At 36.3% G+C, this 19,992-nt stretch overlaps 1 protein-coding gene across 1 annotated transcript in view; it reads left to right on the top strand.

Moving 5' to 3' along the window:
- The first annotated feature begins 398 nt into the window (after positions 1–398).
- LOC145684721 (uncharacterized) overlaps positions 399–19,992 on the top strand; it is a 53,567-nt gene continuing 33,973 nt past the window's right edge. Inside the window, exons 1-3 of the mRNA XM_081757094.1 lie at positions 399–531; positions 5,843–5,898; positions 16,103–16,289. Coding sequence (XP_081613220.1) covers positions 5,852–5,898; positions 16,103–16,289 — 234 coding nt within the window. The 5' untranslated portion in view covers positions 399–531; positions 5,843–5,851. The remainder of the gene's footprint in view (positions 532–5,842; positions 5,899–16,102; positions 16,290–19,992) is intronic.

Here is a 19,992-nt window from a genome sequence, read left to right on the forward strand (position 1 = left end):
AATTCGGTATTAGGTTGCATTTACAGGAACTATCAGGATAAAATTTGCATTCTCTGTTACTATGTCTTGGAGAACAATTACGCTATTACGTCATTTCCCATCCTGTTATTGTCATTTCACAAGACATGAGTCGTTCATATTTCCTGTCGTGCTACATTCTTGTCATTTCAATAGGAATAAAGTAATCAATACTATGTTACAATTCCAAGAAAACCTACACCATTATGTTTATCACGTGCAGTTTCAACTTCTGCCTCCATAAGTCACGTATGGTAGATGTTGAAATACACCGGGAAACAATGCAATATCCGGTAAAGAAGATTCTAGAAGGAACTGGAATGTTCTGGAGTCACTCGACTTCCTATAATAGCTTCGTCATTTGTTTGCAGAATTCGACACGCTGATTGGTTCTTGGTGAAACACCTTGTATGTAATTGGCTGAAGAATTCAATTTAAAGCTCACTGGTGGCTACACCCTTATTAGTCGTCAAGACATTCTCTTAGTGTTCAGCTCGAGGAGAGGATTTGCAGGTAAAATACAATTCTTTTTACTTAAGTGTTTCTCAAAGTGATTGTAGCTACTTTTCTACGTAATAATTTGTACAGTACGTGAATAATTGTTTTTGAGTAGTTTTAATTAATATTTTTAAAATTTGAGAAGCTTAATTATACAAAATAGAAATATGATCTTTCTAAAGTGTGTGGATCATTTCCGAATACACTGTGCTTTTAAATACGTTTTAAATACATTTATTTCTTTATTCTTTAAAACGTATGTGATATTAATTGGGTATTTTATACATCGTGAACTGCCAATTAATGCTATTGAGAACCTGCGACACTTTGGTTACTCGTCAAGTTGACTGCAAACTTGAGACATAAGGAAATATTCTTGTCTATCGAGAAAAGCATGATTCAGAATCATTTGGTGGTAGTGTAAGCGAATTCCCAAAAGAAGGAAGGTATTCCAATATATTCATCCAGTGCATTAAAAAATATAGATTCAATTCGTGACGTACGAAACGACAGAATGTTGATACCATGAACGCAATCAAGATGACGAAATATTTTTCACGTGTTGTGCGTAGTTGCATAGTTAGAGGAGGAATGAATGTGGTAGATATAATTAATTTAATCCTTTTCTCATGATTTTTTTAGCAAAAAAAAAAAAACTGTATTGGAAATCCTCATATGGGAACTTGAAAAATGAATTAAAACTTGAATTTTAGATTTTTCACTTAATTCCATCGAGAAATAAGTAAGTGCCATATATGACACACAACTCACAAATAACACGTCAGATGACACCAAAATCTCTTATTCATACACGTTAATATCTCACACAACAGACAAAACAGTCATTTGATGCCTTTGATAAATCGCAAAAAAGCTAAAGTGAAAAAAGAGTGTGTGCCATATATGGCACGGCATGCGGTAAAAGGTTAAATAAAATCTTTAGTGGCTTCGGGCCACGAATATGTCCTGTTGCCTATTGAGGACATGTGCTTAATGAAAGATGGTGATCGTGGAAGACTTGACGTATCAATAGTAAGCATGTTGGAAGAAGAGGGAGTACTACAGAAAACTCACGAACATGATGCTATCTATCACAAATTCACTCATCCCGGGATCGAAAGTAAGACTGCAGTAGAGGTGAACGGTATAGCACTTAGTCACAGTTCCCCCTTTCCCCAGACTGTAGCAAACAAAAACCTTTCTGACATCATTTTGGAGGCAAACAAAAACGGCTATATAGTAAAAACTTTCCAAACCGCTTAACAAGGTAAAGATCTCCGAAAGCAATGGAACATGAATAGTCGAAGCAAGTAATGACATGAGGACAATACTACAGAAGTATGGTGTCAGGCAGAATGTAGAAGAAATTAACATTGACTGTCGAGGTACAAAAATTAGATGTCTAAAATGAGTGTACTCTGCTGTGCGCTATCGTGTTGATACATGAATAAAAGAACTCAATTTAGTTTCCTCTTGATACGTCCATGATTTGTATTATGAAGTCAATTGTAAGCCCTGTTTCTTTTTTTCATTTCATAGTTGTGCTTTTAGGCCAAAGGAGACGCTTGATTAGTGAATGATAAAAGAATTGGTGAATCGAAAAAGTGGGGAAAATGAGAGAATCTTGAGACAACGTACGAACACAATTTTGTCTAGCATAATTGACTAACAAATCTCCAATGGGAATACGAATGTAGAATAGTCTTATTCAGATCTATTCATATAATTTCCTATGTTGCTGGAAACTTGGCATTTTAGCAAAGATGCAGCCTCCGGTTGTGGAAATGAGGAAATAATATCTTCTTTGTCTTTTGTTGTTTCTCATGCTTTAAGAAAAATGTTCAAGGTTAAGAAGAGGTCTTCTCACTCTACAAGGGGCGGTCCCAATTCCAAAATACCTTGTTTCACGAGTATATGAGCTCTGGTTCTCCACCCAGACTAATAAAACCTAAAATAGAGCGTTTTATAAAGATGATTCTGTGTTTGTCTACACACGGTGAATATAACATTGTAGAATAACAGAAGCCCGCGAGAGGTTGCTAAAAAGTCAGTAAGATGGATAAAATATAACCATGTTCTACAGCTTAGAGAAAACAGAATCAGTACCGAAATCACAGAACCTGCCATGCCCAAGAAGGAACATTCTAGGGTAATTTCTGGCCAAGATATGGATTTTTCAAATTTGACTGATTTAATGAAAGACTTAGCTTTGGGTTGCCATACGGTCCATTAAGAAACCTTGATGTTTCAACAACAACTCCAGCCGGATTTGACGGTTATAATGTGCGGTGTGTTCGACAGTACTAAAATCTGATTTGTACGAAATGTAAAACTGTCTGTAAATTCAAACTGTGTTGTCTAAATTTGGTCTAACTGTGTTCTTTAGTGGGTAAGTCGCAACCTGAACGAGAAATAGAAAGTAAAAGCGTAGTTTCTAGCGTCAGTTCAGCATAATATATTGTTTTGTTTCTTGAAAGCTCAGAAGTTTAACGATAATTTTAACATTTTCTGTAAATTGTCATCAATTCTAGTGAGAGATAATCTTGGAAAGAGCTGAGACAAACGAAACCCCTTTTACAAGCATAAACTATAGCTATTAGCGTTAATATTAATATCATTGAAAGAGTATTTAAATTTTCCCGTTTTTCAGGGCAAGTTTGGTTAATTTTGACGTTTATTTAAATTTTTCCTTTTACCTGAAAGTTAGATTTTATACCATCTAGCAAGTTTGCCCGATGAGAATTACACCGAATTTTGATCTGTGGACCTCAATTCAAGGTGATTCTCAATGATATTGAATTTTCCCTGAAGTTCCGAGTAGTCTACGACAATTCTGATATTTTTTGAAATTTTCTTGAAATCTTAACGCGAGTCATGTATGGAGTCCTAAAATATTTTGGGTCTGTGGCTATTTTTGAATATTTAGAGGAACTTATGATCAGAACGAAATTTATATGAATTATACATAACGATGGTGCCTAAATTAATTCGATTTAATGTAAAATTACTGCTTTCCGACTTCCCGACACCAGTAACTGCACTCACAATAAAGGTATGGTGTTGGCCCACTCTCGCTAATGATGAAAGGTATCTGAAGGACTAGAAATGACTTATGGGGATAAATTAAAGTATACATTGCGAAATTAAAGAATTGTTTCGGCCCTATCACTCGGTAATCATTCCGCTCTTATACAGGGTGTTCATTTATTACGTAGCCAAAATTCATTGCTGAAATCCTAAACAATAGAAAATTCTATATGAATATAGGGCGAAAAACGCGTTGCTTCAAAGTTACAGGATGTCGAAATCGAGAAAACTGTAACTTTGAGTCTGCCTAGCTCGAAAACTATGAGAGATATCAACGGCGGTCAAAGACATAATAGAGGAACTAGTACACTGTCTATGTAAATAACCATGTTTCAGAGTTAGATTGTACCGGCACATATGATTTTAGAGAGAGGGGAAGAAGAGTTGAACATAAACTGCAGCTCCCTCTATAAAATCCGTTGCGCCGATACGTCTCAACTCTGAAACATGTTAATTTAGATAGACAGCGTACTAGTTCCTCTAATATGTCTTTAGCCACTGTTGATATCTCTCATAGTTTTCGAGCTAGTCAGACTCAAAATTACAATTTTCTCGATTTCGGCATCCCGTAACTTTGAAACAACGCGTTTTTCTCCCTATATTAATATATACTTTTTTGTTGTTTAGGTGTGAGGATTTCAGCAGTGAATTTTGGCTACATCATAAATGAACATCCTGTATAAGTGTATGAGTATTTTACCAATAAATCGATCTAATCGATATGTTGAATTTAATTTCTAGAAAGACCCGTAAGAAATGTCGTAAGGAGAAGACGTAAAGTTCTTTTCTAGGTTGAAGTGCATGCTATATGAATTAGCAAATACCTGCATAACGATCACACACCCGTCTTAGTGCCAACTATAACTAATGCTCTTAATAACTCTGCTACTTCTAGGTTTCGATGGTGCAGGGTGGATGCCGGCTCTGTTAAAGAATCTGAGTGAAATTTGATCGCTTGCAGTAGACCGAACTATCGGCTGAAATTGTGATATACCAGAAATTTTTTGACCCGGGCACCATTTAAGATATGCCTTTGAATAGTTTTATCTTCTACGTTGTGCCCCCCAAAAAACTGCATCACAGTATCAGCAGTATAGTTAGAAATTCAGCATAGCGTGGGCAACTTTCCCTTGACATAAGCGCAAGTTCTTCATGTATAATTCATTTGTAGAAAGTAAAAGACATTTAGTAGACTTCAGAAGTCAATGAAGAAACCATTAGACTTTTCGTTCATTTTAAAGATATACCAATGTTACGTATTTTTCTATAAGTTCCATAGTTTTCAGTTTTCAAATAATATATATTTCTGCCACTTTTAAATACAATTCACATTCACATCTACCCACCTTGCAATTCTTATATCCTACTTTCAAAAGCGTCCGAGAAATCGTTTCGTAGGTATGTTCAGAGACTGGAAAATGACCCTTTAGAAAGCTTTAAAACGCTTACCTTGCAGTGAATCATTCAGCTTTGAAAATAGACAGAGGTAGGTCACTGGAGCATAGAATTTGAGAACAGAAGCATGTGTGAGGTATCACTTTGGTGTTCTTATTCTGTAAGAAACCTTTTACTTATCCGGGAGATCTTCTCGTCATCGAGCTATCGGAGAACGTAATTGTGAACTAACCTTCGACAAGTTCAAGTAGTCTGTAAACATTATTTCCACGATGCAATGAGAAAATCCTGTAAGGTTACAATTACCTCCAACATTCAACCTTCTGTTCTCCATAACCAGAGCCTGGACTTGAGTAGTTTTTTGCAGTAGTTACACAAATTGAGCACATATTACAAGATCTGCAGTTGAACCCCACTGTCCATAAATTCACGCATGCACTTTTGCAAAATAAAATGTACAGGTAACAAGGGCACTATCCCTACAAACATCTTTAAACTAGCGAGGAATATCGAGCCGTTTTACACAAAATGTAAACAAAAAATATTTGAACCCTCTACGGGGAAATTTCAGATCAGTATGAAAACAGGCTGTTCTTCAGAATTAAGTCTATTCAAAATGTACATAGAAGTTTGAAATTTTGCACATTTAAGGTTTAGAGTCTAAGGTTAATTCGTATCTCATTAGCATTAATCTATCCTTAAAAGTATAAAGCTATGACCAATTTTTTTCAATATCAAGTAAGCGGAGTACTTTCCCCTTATAAATTAGAAGGCTGATAAAACTAAACAGTACCGCTATAAAAGCCATATAATCTTTTCTGATTTTGAACTTTTTCTTTTTTAGGTACACAAGATGAAATTCCACGTTATTGCATTTCTTGCCATCAGCATTTCAATCTGGTAAGATAATAATTACTCGTACAATTGAATTTGTTTAATTTATTTATAGAAGAAGAAGCAGAAATCTGGAGACTTGACACGTCATCTTCATCTGCGACCGAATTAAGACGTCAGTTTTCTTCGTATGTTCTAATGTGTTTATCACAAGTATAATTTCTTCAAGAACATTTCTCTTGATTTCAATAATGTATATATACTTATCAATGGAAATTCTAGTACGACTACTCGTGATTTAAGAAAGTGCAAATTAGCATGTTAATATTTCGCTGCAAAACAGCTTTGATGTGACGCGGAATGGAGCCATGGGGCTCATGAATGGCAGAAAGTACATATTACAGCATTCTGCGTGCAGTGTATCACTCAGAGATAGTTGAGACGAGAATGTGGGAATTGGACGGGATGTGGGGATTGGACAGGCCAGAAAAGGTATTTTGCAAAGCTCCTTAGACCACGTTGCAACAGCTCCGCTCTATGAACGAAATGTCATTAAGGTGTTCTTCTGCCTATTGTTTCACTTTACAGATAAAGTTTCGATATGACTTTTGTAAGCCATCATCAGTTTGAACACTTCAACAATAGGAACCCACGAAACTCTAAGTGGGATTCATCAGGAGCTTAACAGGAATGTCTGTAAAGGGATTGTATGAATTAACATTTCTCGTGCTATATGCTTTGATGTACACCAATGTTGACTTCTATTTAAATCTGTATGCCTTGTCCTATTGAATGCAACGAGAGATCTGTGGCTTCAATATGGGATGGAATATCATGGCGATATAGTGGTTCCAAAATGTTCGTCTGCAAATAAACTGCATTGCTTTTAGCTTTTTTGTCCACTCTGCGTAGCGAAAGTTTGACATTGCAGCAGTAACCACCAACAGCCGTAAAGCCATGTGAAAATCTTCCCACATATTCGCGTATCCAATTAGATCTACTTCTGGAACCACGAGGCCGATAGAAGATATCCCTTTTCTATAATCACATTCCGACAGATACACCTCTGTCTGTCCTCTCAACGAGAGTTGACAGACCTCTCTTCTGTTTGTCTTTCACTCCATGACATATGACAGACGAGGCCACGTTGACTGGCACCTTACACTTCTTTGCCAGGTGTAACTTGCAGAGTTATGTAGTTGACTATCGCGGAGGAATGTTCTAATTCCGTTACTATTGCTCTTTGAAAAAGTAAGTTCTGACATCGCTTCAAGGAATCAACTTTCTGCGTCACATTGTTAGTACGTCTGGGTCTCCGATATCTACGGCACCGCAGCTATAACAGAGATGTTTTTTTTTTTGGGATTGAACAGTGTTGATCCCATTTTTCACTCATGGAACCCTTTGGTCAAATACTGTTAACTAACTCTATGGTCTATGGAACCCAAAGGTCTAATGACGTTTTCATGAAACCTTTCCATGAATTTTATCCTTAGCCAACTTGATCCAATTTCTACTTTGCATTCCTATTTCTACGAGATCCATCTTAATATTGTTCTCCCGTCTGCACCTAGATCTTCCTAATGGTCGGTTTGCTATTGGATTGCCAGTTAAACTTTGAAAGCGTTCCTACTTTCTTCCATTCTGCTACATGAACTACCCACCTAAGCCTCTTAGATTTGATGACCCTAACAATGTTTAGTAACAACATAAATTGTGTAGTTCCTCTTTTTGAAGTTTCCCCACTACCCCATTCTCCATTCCCTTTCCTCTTGCGTCTGAATATTCGTCTTAGGATCTTGTTCTCAAATATTTTCAGTCTATGTTCTTCCCTCAAAGTAAGCGACTACGTTTTGCAATCATATGGGACAACAGGCATGATTATCGTTTTATATATTTTAAACTATAAATTCCTTGACAGAATTCACGACAACAAAAAATGTTTAACTGAATAATATTTATAACATGAATTCTTTGATTTTAGTCTACATTTAATGTCTTCGTGAATATGGTTGATAATATTGATCCTAGATATTTAAAAGTATCCACTTTATCGAAAGTATTATTTGGTATTTTATCGCATCCATATACTGTTATTTCAATATAACTCTAACCAATATTGGCTGTAATATAGCCCTCCAATACGGCCGTAATTTTTGAAGCTACATGCCAATTCAGACACACAACAGCCGTCCTTTGTTGAAGTCAACATACATCAATTTCGAACTACCTACAATAGCTTTTCTGCGTGCTGCTTGTATGAGGCACACATATAGCTATATTTTATTTTAATTATAATTTCGGGTGAAAATGTTAATTTCACCCGAAATTTTTGCATAATATTAGATTAATTTACATATCTATATGTTAATTAAGAATATATAAGTTAGTTTAGGATAAGAGCATTTTCTTTTCACTTATTTCTGGAATACACCTACATATAAGAATCTATATGTAGGGAAGAAAACTGAACTTGGAAAAGCACCACTGAGTATTTTCTTTTTTAAAAATGTTCCCTAGCAGTTGAGAGCAGCGTACGTGCGCACAGGATTGCTATCTACACCTAGAAAGGATTGTAGTAAGAGAGAAACTTTTATCTAGGTCATATATTTAAATCATACTTCTAACATAGTTAGGTAGAAGTGAGCAGAGCTGCTAACGTTGCTGCTTTGGCGACATATATCCTATTCCTAAACCTTTGTATATTTCTGCTCAGATATTTTAGCAAGTGGGTTAGAATGCTTGGGAACAATAAGGTGCTAGATTTTCTTCAAGTGACCAGTTTTCACACCAGAAACTTCGGTAGCTTGGGTTAGATCCCGCCAGCAAATCCAGTCTATAATTTTTTCTCTTCAAAGCTCGGTTTCGACAGTGAAGAGCTTATGCTCTTCCTGCGAGTGGGTTTCTTCCCCATTGAAAATAATGAATGCAGTCATATCCTAGCGTTATTACATATTTTAGAATTGTAGAAATTTTATATGAGATGCAATTTTGGGTCAGAGAAGAAGTTTCCGTTGTTATGTTAACTTTAAAGCAAAAGGTTATTACTTTGCTGTGCTTTCTTTTGACATTAGTGTGATTGAGACAACAGCGAGACCTAGTACCGTGAATGTCATAGCAGTCGACATGTGTATATTTACTGATTATTAATTCTAAATTGAATGTCACTGCTGGAATCCGATGTAAATATAATCAGAGGAATATTTAGCACAATGTAATATAGAATATAATGTCGATTCATAATAATTATGGTGTAAAAAAGTTATAAACCATGAGCAAGGGTGTGTGCGGAGGTTGCGAGAGATCACCACTAGAGTACTCTGGCGAGGTAAACAAAAGCACATATACTGGGTTCGGCAAGGAATGGGATTTACAAAGAAAATTGATAGTGACGCCGGGGAAAACAATATAAACAAGTATTTAATAATTGGATTTTAAAAAAGTGTATGATACACCGTTTTATAGCTTAGTATTTCCTCTATTCGGTGGTTAAACTCAATACAGATGACAAGCAACAATATTCTAGTAATAAATGAAAGATTACGTGAAAGTGTACTACCCAGACATATTAGCGACAAAACCATTAGAGTCCGCGAAAAGTTGCTATATATTGAATTTTGGGTAGATCAGGAGCGAGCCTTTAAAAAATCATGTTCTTTCCTCTGTAAGAAGAAGGTATGACAGGAAAGGAGTTAGTTGATGTTAAGACGCGATACACAGAGGTCTTCGTCTGTAATAGTTAGTGCAAGACTCATCGTGACAAAGGTCTGTTTTGTGAGATAGGCACATTTAAATAACAGAATCGCGAGGTTAATCGATATTGAGGGTATTTTCTTCGTCTCGATGTGAAATATCAATTGTCGTAAGTCTGTCTCAGAACTTCACGTCATCTCAGTATATGCTTTACGGCCAACACATGTTGCAAGAAGAGGTGTTAAAAAGGGGAGAGTTAGAATATTTTGTAATAATGTAGAGACTGAGTTTTGAATCTGTAGCTAGGACAAAAACTACTAGCATATAACTCTCATATGTAGTTCGCCATGTAAAATATCCATAAAATCCAAATAGTCGAATTTTAAGTGGGGGGTCGCGGTGGCTCAGTGGTAGAGCGTTCACCTCTGGTGCTTGGTTCGATCCCAGCCCCCGCCAAGTGAATTTTGTGGTGGACAAACACCGTGTGCGTGGGTTTCCTCGGGGTTCTCCCATTTCCCCCCGCTTTCTTCATTCCACCATTTCATTCATTTTTCATAATCACCGTCTCCTTTAGCCTAACCGGCATAACCGTGGGACGTAAAACTTAAAGATTTCATTTCATTTCATTTTTTCGAATTTTAAGTGCGTCATATGTGACCAATGTAGTGTGAACTTTGGAACTGAATCGTAGAAGCAGCACATTTCAGAGACTTTGAGGCAATCCAGATGAGAATCATCCAGTGACAGTGCATAAACCTGATGTCTTCGACTAGATCCAGAGATGCTAAGAAAGAGAGGCCAGTGCAGTGAAGAACAACCAGAATGGCAGCCAGGAGCAGCAATTAATATCATCAAGGAGATTACAGGATTCCGAGTGAACTTTAGTGAGAAGAGAGAGGAATTAAGAAAGGAGACAATGAAGAACACATCGAAACGACACGTACACGAAATATGAACGAAAATATATAAATGCCAAATTTTCATAGAAAAAAATTAATAATTCATTTTTTATTTTTTTGTTTCGATCGACCGGTCACTTTTCAATTTAATATTTGTGTGAATATAAAATAATTTTTTTGTGTGTTTGTGTATCAGTGTGTAAAATCTGTATGATATGTGTGGGGGAGTGGAGTGTCTACTTTATCACCATGAAAAATCTACAAAATCGCATGGAAGTCTTTCTTGTGCGGATTCCAGACATTAATCAACGTATGTGGAAAATTTCGAAAATGTTATTTCTTTTACAGAATGGCAAGAACATAAACAGAAAAGGGTGTATGGTTGCAATCTGACCATTTCAACGGAGCATCTGTGTTGAAGTAAAACCACAGATTACCTGAGGTTAAGAGTATCTTATGTATTAATAAACCACATAATCCTTTTTTTAAAAAAAAACAAATATTTTAAAAAAAATGCTCTACCGCATCTTTTTTTTATTTCTAAAAATTTAAGTAATGACAAGCAATTAATATATTTCATATACATAACTTCTGTTAATTACTCTATTTAAATACTTCTTGGGACTGTCGATTAAGGGCACTCTACCATTGTGGTGCTAATATTTAAGTATTTCATTGTGCATATACATACGCGCACACCTCAAAATCTGGCTATGCCAGCGCGTTCAATTCAGCCCACCACATGCTACTTAGTGATCGAATTTGTTACTATACACTGTTTGTATTGCTTGATATAAGCAGTTGTAGAACTCTAAAATATCAAGTGTCTTCTGTAATTTTTATTTTTCTTGGAGCAAACTAGAATGTAAATACATCATTAACAACAACACCAAATTATATTCCAATATCAAAATTTGATTTCAGCTTATTGTCAGCAACTTTTTTAGCAGATAAACTATGTTCTGAAAGGTTCTACGACTCCTGAAAATAATATTGGCTGCTAGATGAAATGGAAAAGTACTATTAGTAATTTTCAATTTCTAGCAAAGAAATGAAATCACCTTTATACGGTATCTATTAGATAATTCTATTTTATGTTTAATTAATACTTCTTTTTCTTCGTTCAAAATTCCTACTACGATCTTCGTGGTCATCAGTATTGTAGCAACATTGATATAAACAATGACTCTACTATTTGTTCACACAAATCATTCCTCAAACTAAGTACAAAATTATTTTCATACTTGTTTAGTTTCTGTTAGGAAAGGGTAAGAAAATTTAAACAAAATCTATTTTGCCTTTTGAAAATATAACGGAGTATGGTAGAAAGAAAGGAAGATAAAACTTTATGAAATAGTTGACTCTAATTACTAAAGCTAAATTAACTTCTTTATTACCACTGTGTATAGCTATCCTTGGCACGAACAACTGCTTGTATTCTTTGAGGTATCGACTTCACAGATGTATACAAATGTAGAAGTCGAAATAGTGATGCAGGCAGTTACTGTGCGACATCAAAATTCAAGAGATTCAGTGTCATCTTTCTGCAATAGCAAGGATATTTTGACATCAACTCAAAATTGTCAATCAGGTTGAGATAAGATTTTGGCGGATACTCAAGTAAGTGAGATCACTCACTTCGAAGCAATGTAATGGTGACATTAGCACCGTGTATGTGATCGTTATCTTGCTGAAAGACAAAATCAGATTATGAGTTGCCCATCAGCCCGTCCGCAGGATGATGTGTTCTTGTATTGGTGGTCATACAGCCTGCCAACAGTTTGTCGGCATCGTCCAAGCCCCCAAATGAACAATTCTACAGCTTAAAATTGCTTTCACCAAACTTTGAGAATATAGGATACATATCAGAGTCCTAGAAATGTTATTTGGATTTCCGTAAAGGTCATTACTTCACATCAGAGCCGAAACAGTTAATTCTAGTATCATCAAAACAAATTATGTTTGCCCAGTCTGCCACAGTGAAGTGTTTCTAACGCTTAGTAAAGACCAGAAATAACTATCAACAAGGATTTTTTGAACTTTGAGCGGCTCCTAAAAACTCGCTCTGAGCACTTTGTGCTCTGCCTCTGATGTCAGGAAGATTAGTCGACGCAGACCAACTCCAAAAATGCTTGTACGGCATTACCGAGGGTTACCAGGGCAATTTGCTGCCAAACGCCTTTGCATGAAATGAATCATTCGTATCTTCTAGCCTAAGTTTGATTTGGGAGTAATGGGCTTGTTTGTTATATCTGTTTGTACTAACGCTCCCATTTACTTTTCTTAACGATTTTATGATGTTTCACACTTTCTCCAGCAACTGTACAACCCTACTTTCCTTGGGTTTACTGCTTTAATTTATTTCTAGAACACAAAAAACTATTAATTATTACAATATTTTTTTTTTCAAATCAACGCCAAATGTAATTTGTCTACGTATCGCTGAGAAATAGTCAAACTAACATAATTTTCATGTTTTCACTCACAAACGACAGTGTAATTCTTACCGTAAGGTTACAATTTTCTTTCAGCTTTTCATTGTCAGTATGGTTCTTCCATTCTGTTCTAAGGTAGCGGTTTCTGACGTAGGGCTACCGGGCTACAGCCCGCTTCCTATGTTTGTGTATTTCTGTCAGATTAATTTTAGTTCAAAAATTTTCATCTATTCATTTGTTTAAACTGTTCGCCAATTAACAAAATACAGAACTTTCCCATGACGACCTTTTTCGAGCGTGGAGCGCGATTATCAGCGCCTTCAGCAGTGTGAAAGTTGTACTAACGAACCGAGCGGGCTGTACTGAATGGAGCCCGCTTGAACTATACAAGCCTACTCAACAAATATATCTCTAGCATGGAGCAAAGATCTCAATATGCCTTGTCCACTTCCCTTTTTTTTTTTACACCCAGAATAGCTTCCACCGTGCTGAGTTAGGTTGAGCCCGAAGACATTCTGCGCAAGCGCCAAGTATTCCTCTTTCTCGCTTTCTTCTTCTGCCCTCTGGCGGCGGTCGCCGCTCGGCTCTCTCTTTTTTCCTCTTTTTTAATTTCTTTAATCCTAAAGGTCCTGGAACCCAGAATTGTCGGGACTCGGGAGTGTATATTAAATGAATTGAACATATTTGACACAGATTCAGATCGTAGCAAAATTATAGCACATACATTTAATGGGTCATCGGTAATAAGGGGTCAATTAATGGCGTACAATCTAAAATTAAAGAACACTTTCCTTTGGCACACTACGTCCATTGTTAACCAATTAAATTTGATAATGGAAAGAACTGCATCTCAAAATCAATCGACAAGGGTTTTTTTCCTGTAGTCTTTCAGGATTTTCCACATTTTCCCTACTGCTACCCCCAGCGTTTATCTGTTTTGGAAAAAATGGCTGTACGACGTATTCCGAGTGGGTCAGCTACTCGATTGAATTTGAAGTCACGAACCGTCAATTCCGTCTATGAAAATTAAAATTTTTCTAAAGAATGCTTTTCAGAACTAGAGAAATCCAACACCGGGAATTCATCTTTTGGTTAGAATTTTTTCACAAAATAATGCCGGATGTGAATATTTTCTATAATCAAATTCAGTGCAGGCCTACCAATAAAGTACAAACAGCACTTAAATATTTCATTGAAGCCATTGAGAAAATTCGGAATGACATATTAGGACACGTGATATGTTTCTTCCAACAGTTGGTGAAAACAAATGTGGGCGGATTATATCTTGCAGAGTACCCAATGCCAAAGACGTATGTGGTCGCATTTCTGCGCATGCGCGAAATCAATTTGAGAAAACAAGCCATTTGGATGCCGTCAAACTTCTGGATTCTGCAAATTTTAGTAATTTTTCCGGAACATATTCTAGACACTGCGGTTGAAAGCTACCTAATGTTAGGTAATCAGTGACTTCGCACTAAGCTTTTGGTTCTGTCAGCTTATCTTTAAAAACAACTTACAGGACAATTTTAGCGAAATAAAAACCCTTTTGTAAATAATAGTGACCATACCAATGTCCACAGCAGAGCCTGAGAGATGCTTTTCGTCTCTAAAGAGAATTAAGACATTCGTAAGGAATTTCCGTAGGTCAAGAAGGTTAACTGCCCTTTCCATGCTCTAGATAGAAAAAAGTTTGATCAACAGCATGCTAGATTTCAACTCCAGGGTGCTAGAAAAGTTTGCCAGCATTAAGAATCGAAGGATGGATATCAACTTCCGCCTGCAGTGGGTAAATACACGTGTATATATATATATATATAGACTATATTGTAGCACGCTTTGTTAATGACAGTACGAGCCGCCACTGCTGTTCTCATGAAACAACTGTACAAATTTTCTATATTAACTATTTTTTAAGGAAAAAATCGTACTAAATATAAGATATACTTAATTGATCATATAAATAATCGTTAAAAAGTTTGTTAGGCTATCTGTAGAGTCTTACTTATTCTTTTCTTTGAGATGTATCTCTTCCTAGTACCGTACCGCGGAACATCAGCGCCCGGGGCGAGAGTATACAACGGCGCCCCCGTACATAGAAGTAAGGCACACAGACCAGCCGCTAAGCGCCATCATGGTTGACGCGAAGCGTAAGAGAATGTTCAAAAAAAAAAAAAAAAAAAAAAAACCTGCTCTTCCTTGATTTTGAGCACCTTTTATTACTTTTATCCTTCCATTTTATATATGTTCACATGCATTTTCCTAACATGAGTAACATTTTTCCTCTCTCTGGCCTCTTTCCTTCTTTCTTTTCTTTTTCCTCCCGAATTTTGCTCCTCCTTTGCTTCGGAGCCCGGGGCCATCGTCCCGTTTGCCCCGCTTCCCCACGGCATGGCACTGTCTCTTCCTTAACAATGTTAAAAATGAAAGGACTAAGCAATGTCTCCGTAACTTTTTTCATAAAACAGTACAAGGTACTGAAAATAAGTGATACACAATGTTTATTTTATTTGAATTCCTGCGAAGAGAAAAATCCGTTCTCCGGACTGCGGTATATTGTACAAATATAAGGTATCCTCTTGCTTACTATAGAAATCAGTACGGTTCATACGTTATCCGTATGCTACATCATGCCGTTGCAGGATGTCTGACATCTAACAGTTTTCCGTATACCACATGCATATACTTATGTTACCTTCGTCAGCTATATGTTATATACGTCCATTTGTATGTGAGATCCTTTCCGCCTACATTGTTTCATACGGAAAGTACGTATAGATGGAACACTTATACAGAAAGTATTATAAAACATGCGTTTTCAGTTATACGTCTTCTGTACGTTAAGTCCAAAAACTACAGGAATTACGCATGTAACCTATCTTTTTAAGTACACCACCCACATTTTTTTTCTCAGTGTGCTTTCAACTTTTTGCATTCTTCTAAATCTGTCTCGAGTTTTGAGCTTTGATGGAAATAATAGAGTAATTTGCAATTATTAGCGCAATTTTATTTTATTTCATTTCTTTGTTCATGCAGTTAAAAGTTCAGAAATACAACATCAAAACTAAAGTCTACATAGTTTAAATAGAGTTCGCTTGGTTGAATTGAGGATAGCTCTGACGTTACTTAGTTTGAGGAATTCAGGTCTAGAGCCTCTCGATTGCTAGGATGGAACTGTAACCATTTACTTATCGTAGTTCAGAATAAAGTTATTTCTAAAATTATTACTATGATTTCCATTTTTAGTGACGGTCTTCTGAACAACGAAGGCCTTGAAGAGCCTGAAAACAAATGTCTGTGCGGTGTCTTCAATGCCAGCGCCATCGACAACAGCGTAGGAGATCAGAAGCCATATTTTGTGGCTCCAGTGGACGCCGATGTCAATTGTGAAAAGGAAAACCACCTGAAATGCACCAAGAAATGTATTAATGTGGTAAGTACAATTATTCATTTTGCATACGACACTTTTATGTCTTAAAATAATTAATTTCGGGATTCTTAATTCTTTATATCTCTCTAAATAACAAAAGCAATAAACTATTTAAGAGTTTGGCCTTCATAGCTGCAATAATTACTGTTACAAAGAAGTATAAACAAAGCTGCCAATGGTTTTATAACACATGTATTTTGTATAACAACGTAATCTCACCATTTATCAAATAGAAAACATACAAACGATGGTGAATTACATAGTTGAGGCGTATAGCAAGACAACGGAACAAATGTCAACGGTGCTTTGCTTGGTAGTGCTTGTCCTGTTGGTCAGTAGCAAAATATTTTGGAAGATTATTTCTTAAGATAATTCATCATTTCTAAACAACCCAATACTAATTTCTTAAGGATAATTCACACATAAGATGCAGTTATCTTGCCATGCTCCGCAAATGTCTGGCCGCCGTCATTCTTACATACCGTGCCGCTACTGCTTAGGGTACACCATATCCAAAGATAGATTTCAAAGAGATAGACTCCGTCCACTTGAGCTATCCTGCGTTGGAACTGTCTCTGATAGTACGCCCCGAGTGATGCCCATTTTGCTTTACACTCCTCTCCTGTATTGTTCAGTTTCTTTTTCTTTTCTCTTTTATCTTTTGCCTAAATCGACCTAAAAATATTTAAAAGATTATTATCATAGTCTTTGTAGATTCGTACTATTGCGTCATTTTCTAAAATAACACGTGACGCTGCTCAAACTCAACCACAGCTTGGCTGGGTTCACTCAGCTATGAGAACATTTGGTTTCTGGTCAACTTTATGTCGTTTCCTTTACTCCCAGGAAACCAGAAGGATCGCGGCGTTGAACCATTACTGAACTATCCAGGTGGCACTGTCAGGGGAGGAAAATGGCACATCGTACAGTAGTCGAAAACTTGGGAAAAGTGGACAAAAATAGTTTATTCCGAAACAATGGAAGTTGACCTACGTTCTCTCTATCGTTCTATACATAATTGCCCTTTCTAAATCGATGGCAACTACAGCGAAAGTGATTCGAAGAAACCCTGCTGCAATACGTGCAGTTATATATACAGGGTGGTCCAAAGATATGGAAACCCCTCGTATACATGTCAAATACTACAAAATATAACAAAAGGAACAATGTAGGGGAGTAATAAAGGTGAGAAAAAATTTTGAAGGACACAGAAAAATGCAAGCCGCCACCTTGAAATCCACTATTGTGAATCATACATACAATTTATAAATTAAAAACATGTTGACGCCTTATGTGAATTGGACATCGCTAGCCAGTACGAAGATATGACAGGTGTTAATACGCATCCAAGAAGCGGTTACAGGTTCAATCTGCTCTCCCTCTAATTGTATGTGCAGCTAACAAAAAGAAGGTGAAACACAAATGTGTGTTTGGATTTAGGATACAAAATTAAAATTCGCGGTTACTCTCAGCATCTTCGAAGAAACACTAATATTTACTGGAATGTAATTTAGTTGAGAATTATGTTGTTTCGGTAAGATTCGAAGATTCAGTATAGAATCTTCCTATATACTACTGCACTGACGGGTAATATTCAGCATCTCCACATGGCTGATGATTTATCACTACAATATGTATGAGGCTTTCACTACAATTTTGATTCAGGGACGAAGGGCAATCCAAATTAAATACAAGACAATATGCCTCTTCCCTTTGTAAGGCTCAGATAGTGGATCTCGATTGCAATCACAACATTACTCATCACTCATTTCCAGTTAGATGGAGCTGAGTCCTTCAGCTGCAACTGGTGCAGCTACTTCCAATGCTCAATCTCTGTACTACCCATGGTCAACTCAAGAAACCTTATTTTGCAGATAAGCAAGGATAAGCTTAGACTGCAGAGCTATTAACATAAGCGTTTATGTAACTTTTCGATAACACTAACAAATCTATCATATAAACCAATGACAATGGATAACAAATAAAACTCTTCACTAAACACACAGTATTTGAGTCCACTGTATTATCCAACCGCTTTCACCGACCTCAGAAACGATATAAATGATTAAAACATATCATATTGTTTGGTTCATTTTTACTGAGTTTTCGTCCCTTTTATTTGTTTATGTTTACATGCATTTTATGAACAGCGAAAATATTCCTATGTTCTGAAACTACGGGTTTAGAACCAGGAGAGATACTTATAATCAAATATCAACACCGATTTCATAGGCGACGAAGTTGACAAAATCGTTTTTTGACCTCTTTTTCCAGTTTCCAACTACTGTGCAACGTTGAGAATTAAACAACACAACCTAAAGATGTTTTAATGTTACAGTCTGAAAAGGACCTTCCTGTACTACGGTAGGAACGGGACATGGTACACACTGTGTGAATCAGCCTTAAATGAAGTTGTCCATTTCCCTCGAGAAGATTACGAGCAATTTACCAATCGGAATCAACGTAAACCTGAAAGATAATAACGATTTTATATCATAGTGCGTTTTAGATACTAGAAAGTTATGAAGTCCTATCTCGTGATATTGTCCTTTGCTTCTCAGTATCAAGTTGTCAACTACTTTCAAATTGAATTTGAGTACCTTGTTCAAGAGATTAATTCTGTCACCGTCACGGAAACATGTAATTATATCTACTGTGTGTACTATTACCGTATTTTCTGTTAGTCGACAATTGGTGTTAACTTAGACATTTTATAAGAAATAAGAATTTAGAGAAATTTAACTGTAGTTTGAAATTTGAAAAAGAAAAAACGCAAGCTAGAAACATTTTCCCTTAAGATATATTGTATTTTATCCGTAAATGTGGCAAAATAGATTAGGCAACTCCCATGTTTTAATATCTCATATCAAGTTGCCATTTGACCACATCAAAGTTTTGCCTGAAATATCATGAAACTTTGTGCACAAGGAATCTGCAATTTTATTCCGTCTTATTTTTCCACCTTTGTACACTCCGCATCAAAAAAATTGCGACACCTAACGCCGTGCAGCTAGGCCACCCAATATACACCTTCTTATCCCATAATCTTGTCTGGTAAAGACCCCCCTCTCTCTCCTCCTTCCTTATCTCTCATACTAAAATTAGCTAACAACATGAACGCAATTCTAATTTCAAACCACACATGTATTAGTATCGATAAAATGAAACAACAAAACCGAGACGAAAGAAGATTCATAACTTAATTTAGGGAGAAACTGAAACACACACAATGAAAAATTGAAACCAATGGATGTCTATTACACAGAGATTCAGAAATGAGATAGATAGAGAGAGATAGAGAGAGAGAGAGAAGGCGAGAGAAGAAGAAAAAGAAAAGGGAGAACAGATAAAAGTGTGGAATTTTAAACTTAGTAAGAAAAGCACCTAACATTATAAATTTCCGTTACTAGAAATCTAATAGTAATATAGAAATAACGATTGTTTTTTTATTTATTTTTAAAAGACCATTCGAATATATAGAGGATGCTTGAAACATTCATTAAGTCACTTTCGAAAACGATAGCATACTCAAACTCAATTTCCAGTAGAACTGTAGATCTCACAGACATATCTAAGATAATGTCAAAACTTTAACACAATGCTTTGTCTCCGCGTGGTTCGGTTGTAAATTCGGTAGTGCTCATTGGACGTACTGATGCAAACTACATTCTAATAAACCCAGTAGGTAGCCTAGATCATATCTTCT

Source organism: Thermobia domestica, chromosome 5, assembly GCF_964235325.1.
Source record: "Thermobia domestica chromosome 5, izTheDome1.hap1.1, whole genome shotgun sequence".
NCBI lineage: Eukaryota > Metazoa > Arthropoda > Insecta > Zygentoma > Lepismatidae > Thermobia > Thermobia domestica.